Below are 9,041 nucleotides of genomic sequence, written 5' to 3'. Positions count from 1 at the left end.
CTGTGATGACGGATTTTTTTTATGTTTTTGCTGGCCGATACAGTAGCCATCAGCAGCTTGAAATGTGGTTACTGCAACGGAAGACCCAAATTTTCAATTCAATTATTTTATTCAAATTTAAAAAGTCACACGTGACTAGTGGCTACTGTATTGGACAGAACAGCTCGAGAACCAGTCACATATCTCCCTCCAAATGTAGCCACTGGAATTTAAGACTAAGTGATGGCTGCAACGGTACATAATTCAGGAATAAACTCACAAGCCCCTGCAGCTTACTCATTATTTCCTTTCTGTGCAGATATAAGTTTATTGGCAACATATTCATTCTGAGTATTTGTTCTGAATATTTACTGAAGATCTATTATATGGGGAAGTTGTGAAGTATCAGGGTATAGAGATGAGTATGATAAACTTCTTCAGCACTCTCACCCTGTAGCTGAGAGGGTTAACTGGATAATCCCAGTGTTAGTCTGTAAAAGCCAGTGAGGTGCCCTATGTGCAGAGCAGACATTGTAAGTGGATGAGATGAGATAGCACTGACTGGGTGACTCTTTTCTTTCCAGCATTCTAAACATTTAGCAACCACAGACCCAGTAGCATATTAAAAAGGCTTCTTTTATGCATAATATTGGCCAGCAGAGTACAGGCCCTTAAAAGAATTAAGGGTTTCCTGAACATTATCATGAGACATTGTCTGGAGAGGTTAGTGCAGAAACATGGAAAAAGGCGGAGAGTGGAAAGCAAGTTGGGTGTACCTCTCAATTTCACTGCATTCCTGGTAGCTACATAGGGTGAGTAAGCAACATAGTATCAATGGTTGAGTCAGCAACGTAGTATCAATGGTTGGTGGGTAGACACTTTTACAGGGAAATTTAGATAACCACAGGCTGGGCTCTGAGAGGGCTGTCTGGCCTACAACATCCATTCCCTGGAACCAGGAACTGAGGGCCCACTATGTGCCAGGCCCTCTGCTAGATGCTGGGATGTCACAGTGAGTACAGACCAGGTCCCTACTTCATGGAGCACAGAGCATAAGGGGGAGAGGCAAAAAATAAGGGATCTGATAAATAAAATCTTAGACTGTACTTTTTTTGGCTGAAGAAGATTCGCCCTGAGCTAACATCTGTTGCCAATCTTCCTCTTTCTGGATGTGTGCCTCTGCCACAGCATGGCCACTGACAGATGACTGGCTTAAGTTGGTGCCTGGGAACCGAACCCAGGCCATAGAACTTAACCACTAGGCCACCGGGGCTGGGCCTTAGACTGTATTTTAAAGAATCTAAACAGTATGATTGATGGAAAGTGATTTGGAGTAAGAACTAAACAGAGGGAGGTTCCTTTTTTATTTTACTTTTTAGGCTTTAAGTTACAAACTTAGTACACACTCATTTTAACAATTTCCACACAGATGTTTACAAAGGTTAACAACCTCTCCTTATATAACATTATAATGGGGCTTTTATTTCTAGACAGTAGATACCCTATTTTCCCAGGTGTTTTTTTTTTTTTTTTGCCTTTTTGATTTATTTTTTCTTTCTTTATTTTTTTTTCTGCTTTATTTTCCAACCTCCCCCAACCCCCCCAACCTCCCCCCAAACCCCCCCCCCCACCCCCAGTACATAGTTGTATATCTTAGTTACAGGTCCTTCTAGTTGTGGGATGTGGGATGCCGCCTCAACGTGGCCTGACGAGCGGTGCCATGTCCGTGCCCAGGATCCGAACCCTGGGCCTGCGCAGCAGAGTGTGCGAACTTAACCACTCGGCCACGGAGCCGGCCCCTTGATTTATTAATTTAGTTATCTAATACTACTTTGTTGTACAACAGCCTAAACGTCTATTAGTAAATTTTAATAGGTATTGCCAGGACAGTTTCTCAAAAGATTATATGACAGTGGCAATTCTTCCTCATCCTCAGCACTTCTGAGTATTATTGGATTCAGTGGTTGACTATCCATACATGAGAATAGTATCTTCCTACTACTAGGAAGGTTAGCAGTTTTTTTTTTCCTCAGATCTATTGACTATTTGAATTTAAGAAAAGATATAAAATATCTAGTTTAGTCAGTTTTTCTCTATTATTGTTTGCCTATTTCCTACCAGTTTGCAGGTCTTGCCTATATATTAAGGTCATTAATCTTTTATGTATCATGTTTTGCAAACCCTTTATCCCAATATATTGATTATTTCCTACTCTCTTTATGGAATATTGTGTCTTAAATTCTTTTTGGCCTGCGTGGCCTGTGTCCTCTCCTGTATGGTTTCGTGTTTCCTGCCTTCTTTAATAATGACACCTCCTCCTCAAAACACACACACATAGGACTGAGGTTTTACAAAGAGTTTCCCAAAATTTCCTCTAATATTTGTATTTTATATTCAGATCTTTAATCCATCTGGGTAGGTCTACTTCAGATACGCCTGTCTGAAGAAGACCTGAGACCTGGAAGGTGAGAATGAGCTCGCCAGAAGAAAAGTCAGAGAACAGACATTTCAGAGAAAGACACTAACAATGCAAATACATTGAAGCAGCAGTAGGGAGGGAAGATCTATTCCTCTGCCCTTCTCAGTTCTTCTGGCTAGTCCAAGAGTTACGTTGGCATGAGATGGAATAACAGGAGGAAGTCAAACAGAGTTTAATAACGTATATACACGAGAGAAACCCTGGAAAACTGAGTAATGCCAAAATGGCTGAAGCACCACCTTAAAGATTATCTGAGCTACCCCTGATGGCCTGGTGGTTAAAGTTTGGCGCACTCTGCTTCAGTGGCCCAAGTTCAGTTCCCAGGCATGGAACCACATCACTCATCTATCAGTAGCCATGCTGTGGTGGCAGCGCACATAGAAGAACAAGAAGGATTTACAACTAGAATATACAACTATGTACTGGGGCTTTGGGGAGGAGAAAAAAAAAACGGGAGAGAGGAAGATTGGCAACAGATGTTAGCTCAAGGCAAATCTTTCCCAGCAAAATAAATAAATAAATAAATACCATCCTTGGCTAAAATCAAAGGAGGATGTTGGGGGTAGTTGCTTAGGACTTCAAAAGGGAGGAGGTCAATTTACATGGAAATGGAAAACCAAATGTTTGGTAAACAAATGTTTACAGACCCATCTAGAGACAATGGGACCTGAGAGAGAACTTTGATAAAAATGGGCCTTTCTAAAAAATGAGCCTTGCTAGGTGCCTTCCTGTCTGTCTACCACACCTAGACTTATCTATGATGATCGCTCCTTCCTGGAACAGGCCTTCTATCTTACACATTTTTTGGCAGTTAGGAGGAAGCTCAAAGTTTCTTTCTGAGTCTTTTGTTCTTAAAAATAATCACACCAAAGAAACACATTATGGAGTGGCAAATTCTGTTCCCCACTACAGCAAAGAGTTGGCAAGTAGGAAGAGAGACCAGTAGAGAGATGGAGATGAAGTTGGGAAGGTGGGCAGAGGCCAGAGGCCATGGATGGCCCCTCAGGAGCATGGTGAATAAATTAAGATATGTATTGAATGTGTGGGTGACGTGACTTACAGATATTTTGGATTTGTGGAAATGAAAGAAAGGGAGCAAGGCCCACTCCTAGAACTTTTGCTTGAGTAAATGGATTTCTGGTAGTGTCACGTCCTGACTCGGGAGACCTGGAGGGAATAACAGGCTTAGGGAGCGCCATGTTAACTCCTGTGTCTTGGCAGTATTTGGGTTGAAAGGCTTGTTAGAGTTCCAAGCAAAGGTGTCAAGTAGAAATCTGTATACACACATTTGCATTTCGGGAAAGAGGTCAAGACTGAAGATATAAAATTGGAAGTTTATTGCATATAGATAATCTTCAAAACTGCAGTATTGATGGAATCATCAAGGAGACAGAGTAAAGAACAAGGGCTGGTACCAAGCTCCAAGGTACTAAAATTTAGAGCACATGAGAGTCTGGCCATTTTGAGATAGATCTTTAATGCAAGGACAATTTATTGTCACGTAAACTCAAGCCTTGTATTTTCAGCTCTGGCTATCACCAAATATGCGAAAGAGGGCACATACTTACCTGCCACTGCCCGGCGTCCCTCAGAGTGAGGAACAAGGTAAAAGTTTAAGCTTCAACTGGCAGATAGACAACATATAACAAAAAGTCTGGAACGTAGCACACTTGCTTCTTTCAGAAAGAGCCTCAACTATAAGTGACGTACATAAGTCCCAAGCCCTAAGAGATAGTGGTTCTGTCACCCTGCCCAAACCACAACTCAAACAACCAACTGCAATGTAAGGAAACGCAATAAAGTTCTGGTATTTTTTCAGTCTGACTACACTAATTCCATGCCTGAGAACTCACTTTATTCTGAAGTCTCCATGTCATATTCCAAATTCTGTTGGCATTACGATGATTATAATTACTTAGTCTTTTTTGTGGATTTGTGTATTTATTAATGATACAGTTTTCTAGGTGTAAAACTAGATGATAACTTTCTTTTAGTAGATTTTCTGATGATGCTAACTTAGTTTGGTACAATATTAAGGTACTTGAATAAAATAGAGAAGAATTCTTGGACTACATACGAACCCTTATTCTCACTTTCAGTATGCACTGGGAATTCCCAATTAAATTCCTAATATCCTCTAATAATATATATGCATTATACTTAGTAATATTTAAATTTATGATTATAACTCAGGATCAAGAGATGAAAAACTCTTAGAAGGTAACCTAATTCTAACTTTAAAATACATATAATCTTACAATTGATTATAAAATTTATCGTACTTGCAAAAAAAGACTTCAAATGATGTGTAAAAAAAAAGAAGTGAGGGTATGACGGATGGAGTAAAGGAAAGGATATTGCTGCATAGGTTACTTGGAAATTTAAAAAGGGATTTTATAATTGGTGATACTGTGTCAAACTGATCTGCTTTGTTCAGAAGGCCCCATATAACCAAATAATGATTCCCTCTCAGCCTCACATCTCAGTAAATCCCTGAGATCTACTTTGTCCCTGGTGCCCGGGTGCCTTCAGTAATTGGAAGGCCTGGGTTTATCATTCTCATCAACTTGCCCCAATTTAAATGGTCCTTCCCAGGACTCTTGAGGATGGTAGATAGAGACCTACTCAAGGTCTGGAAACCAACTGAAGCTACTGAGAGTTTATTGCCCACTAGAGAATTTTCCCAAGAAGTAGCTAGGGCTTTTGGATATAAACAGTGACATTTCAAAGTAGAAGGTGAAGAAACATGTTGGAGAGGGGGAGCGAGGAGACAGAGCTGTGAGGAACGTCCTCTGTTTGGGGAACAGACCCTTAGCATTACCTTTTAGGTAAGAGTTGGTCAATTGGCACCTTCTATGTTTTTTTGAAGATCCCCAAATAAGCTGCCAATGCAAACTGAATTTTCAAAAGGGATTTTCTACTGGAAAAAGAAGATGTTACTAGCAGCTTTTTAGTCTGGTGTGTAATTAATGTCTCCTCTGGTAATAAACTGACCCTCTAGAACAAAGTGCTTCCTGATGGCCCAGCCACTGACTCAGTTCAGTATTTACTCAATGCCCACTTATCAAGTGTTTACTGCATGCCAGGGTCTATGCTATTAACAATTTAACAAGACAGAGTCCTTGACCTGAAGGAAGTCTTGCTGAAGATGAAACAAACAAAATTAACACAATGTATCATTCACTACTAAATAACGAAATACAAAGTTTTGCTGGGGCTGGGAGGAGGGTGAAAGAGAATTCAAATTCAAGTCTTCTCTAACTCCTTTCCCCACTCTACAATAAATTAGTTGATCGAGTTCTGTAGCTCTTTATGAAGCCACTTACCCCACTTGTTCTCTTCTTTCACTTGTTATTAAACCAAAAGTGTATTGGCTTTTTTGTGTGCGTGGGTTCAGAGTGCTAACCCATTGTCAACATTTACTTGTCTACCTTTATGTAGATTCCACGGAGATCTCTCCTCCTTCCCTTAAATTCTTCACACAGTTCAGGATGCAATTAGCAACATTCTGGTATGTGGACAAAGTTAACTCATTATGTATTGAGTTCTTACTGGTTTCATTATTCTGACAATAATCCCTTAAGGAGCAGTGGTTATAGAATAGCCAGCGGTTAGAAGTCCTGGCTTCCTGATCTTGGGACTTAGACAAGTTGTTTACCCTCTGTTCCCGTTTCCTCACCTTGAAAATCAGGATCAGGAGAGCATTTACTTCTATGGTAGTTGGGTTAAATGAATTAATATGCTGGAAGCAGGTGCAAAAGTTCATGACACACAGTATGTGCTTAGTAAGTGTTAGCCATTACTCTGGAGTGCCCTGTATTCTAATTTCAGAACCCACACTGCTGAGTCTATTCTTTCATCACAAGGTGAGCAAAGGCATACGGGAAGAAATGGAGGCAGACAGAGGTTAAGCACCTAGCCCAAGGTCACACACTTAGTAAGTGTTGGACATGAGTTCAAAGACAACCTGGAAAACTAATGAAAAGGATCCTAAGGCACGTATAAAGCAATTCTGACCTAAGGATCCAAGTTCTCCAGCGTACAATGAACGCTGAGTTGAAAGAACCTGGTCCTGTCAGCAGACCTGGTCTCAAACACTGTGACGCTGATCCTTCCCCGAGTCTGATGACTCTCAGTCCGGCTGCCCATTAGAATCATTAAAAATTCCTCAGGGGGCCGGTTCCGTGGTCTAGTGGTTAAGTTCGCGCGCTCCGCTGCGGCGGCCCAGGGTTCGGATCCTGGGCGCGGACATGGCACCGCTCGTCAGGCCGCGTTGAGGCGGCGTCCCACATCCCACAATTAGAGGGACCTGCAACTAAGATATACAACTATGTATAGGGGGGGTTTGGGGAGATAAAGCAGAAAAAAAAAAAAAAAAAAGACTGGCAACAGTTGTTAGTCCAGGTGCCAATCTTTAAAAAAAAAAAAAAAAAAAAACACTCCACAGGAAATTCTAACGTGTGGCCGTCAAGGTGCTTATTCCTTTTTCTGTAGCTTTGCCTTGACCAAACTCCCACTCTAGCCGCTTCTTTCGCTGGTGATTGCAAAGCCCGGAGGGAAGGGGGCGGAGGAGGGAGGAGTGCGGGTGGAGGCTGCCTCAAGACCGCCCGACTGTGAGCGAGGCGTCCGCGGGAACCAGTTTCTGCTTAGATTCTCTCTGCCAGCACACTCCCGAATTTGAATGCTTCAGACGAACGATTCCACACAAAATGCTTCAGTGGAGCTCCTCGAGGAGCGTTTAAATAAGAGGCCGCGTCTCCTTGGACTTCCGGAGTTGCTGCGCGCCAAAGCGTGCGCAAGCCTTGGCCCTCTCAGCGTCCTTACCCACCCAATCCCCCATAAAACACAAACCGAGTCAGCCCGAAGAAAGACTTCGTGAAACTCAATCCTGGAAAAGAGGATTCTAGGGATTTTTGCAAGGTCCCAGATCGCCACTGTTTGGAGTTGGAGCAGCTAAATTACCAGATCCCTGACAGCAATCGTTTTGGGAAGGCCTGCCGCCCTATTCTCTCTCTTTTAGGGCTGCGTTGGGAACTTAGGCGTTAGAGCCTCTTAAGATACAGAATTTAATATTAGTATAAATATAGTACAACACAGTTCGTTGCATCTCAGCCATCTATCTAGGTTAGGCGCATAAAGCAATGTAATTAATTAGCACAAAAATCTGATCAAGACACCATCAATCTACCCTCAGCTTACGGATGACAAAATTGAGTACCAGAGGTTAGAAATTAGCCCCTATCTCATAATTAGTAAGCAGGGTAGGAGCTAAAATTTGAGTTTAGATTCAGTCTGTGTTTTCAACTACCACCTATAAAATAACTCCGGGGAATCAATTTTTCCAAGGCCCCTATCAACGCCCTGGTGAGTTTCAAAAGGTTCTTTGAACATAAACCTGAGCGGGAGTCTAACTCTCTTAGAGGATTTAGGAAATGCGGGCCGCCTGCAGCCTAAAACGAGGAGTTCTAAAATACTCTGGTCAGGGGATAGACAGGGAGGTTACTATCCTGCTTGGGAAGTTTGCCTTCAACAAAGGAGTACTTTGCAAGGCAATCTTAAGTGTAGAGACCGCAATATACAGCTCTGCAGTTACGCAGTAGCCGGATGTGACTGATCACAGCCGGGTTACTGGACTGTCTTAAACGTGTACTTCGTGAGGACACCCGAGTACACATAAACCTATGCCATTAGTGGATTTAGCTTTTTCTGCCAAAAAAAAAGGCAAAAGCCAATTTTTGGTGACACTAAGACGATACTGCAAAGCAGGGCTGTTGCTTTATTATTCTAATTTGGAAAAAAACAACTTACCTTTGTATATTTCTTTTAATCTAAAGTGATATTAGCTCTTCCTTTGAAATGGTGGGGGGCTCTGAAAAGAGCCTTTGGGTTTCAAAGCGTTTCCGGAAACTCAGATGCCTGTCAATTCACTTGCCCTTAGCCTTGTGGTGACTCTCGGTCTTTTTGGGCAGCAGCACGGCCTGGATATTGGGCAGGACGCCGCCCTGAGCGATGGTCACGCGGCCCAGCAGCTTATTGAGCTCCTCATCGTTGCGGATAGCCAGCTGCAGGTGGCGCGGGATGATGCGCGTCTTCTTGTTGTCGCGGGCCGCGTTGCCCGCCAGCTCCAGGATCTCGGCCGTCAGGTACTCCAGCACCGCCGCCAGGTACACCGGCGCGCCAGCCCCAACCCGCTCGGCGTAGTTGCCTTTGCGGAGAAGGCGATGTACTCGGCCTACGGGGAACTGTAGACCAGCGCGAGAAGAACGAGACTTCGCCTTGGCGCGAGCTTTACCTCCTTGTTTGCCACGGCCAGACATCGCAAAACACAAAGCAAACACCAAGAAAACAACACTAGGTACTTGCCAAGATAGATGAAGTAAAGAAGTAGCTAAAACACTGCTGCTTTTATAGGCATTTCCTGGGGAGTACTACGCGTTGTCTGATTGGCTATAACAAGACTCAGCTAAGTAGCCAATAGAAAAACGTTATTTCCACACCTTATTTGCATAGTTCTGCCCATGGATGACAGCTTTGCTGTTTGTCTTCCAATTAACTAAGACGCGCTCTGCATCCCTCATTAGCA

The 9,041-nt window shown here is 42.8% G+C and overlaps 1 protein-coding gene across 1 annotated transcript; it reads right to left on the bottom strand.

Annotated features, from left to right (window-relative positions):
* Nucleotides 1-1,313: 1,313 nt before the first annotated feature.
* Nucleotides 1,314-8,849, bottom strand: H2AC6 (H2A clustered histone 6). The gene has a single exon (XM_005603621.4). It carries the CDS (start codon nucleotides 8,773-8,775, stop codon nucleotides 8,383-8,385), a length of 393 nt encoding a protein of 130 aa, XP_005603678.1. The 5' UTR covers nucleotides 8,776-8,849; the 3' UTR covers nucleotides 1,314-8,382.
* Nucleotides 8,850-9,041: the final 192 nt, after the last annotated feature.

This window comes from Equus caballus, chromosome 20, assembly GCF_041296265.1.
Source record: "Equus caballus isolate H_3958 breed thoroughbred chromosome 20, TB-T2T, whole genome shotgun sequence".
Lineage (NCBI taxonomy): Eukaryota > Metazoa > Chordata > Mammalia > Perissodactyla > Equidae > Equus > Equus caballus.
Note: the sequence above shows the minus strand (reverse complement) of the source record. Positions and strands in the feature narration are given on the sequence as shown.

What these genes read in the sequence shown, in the direction of transcription:
- H2AC6 (XM_005603621.4), bottom strand. Translation starts at nt 8,775, where the DNA reads ATGTCTGGCCGTGGCAAACAAGGAGGTAAAGCTCGCGCCAAGGCGAAG.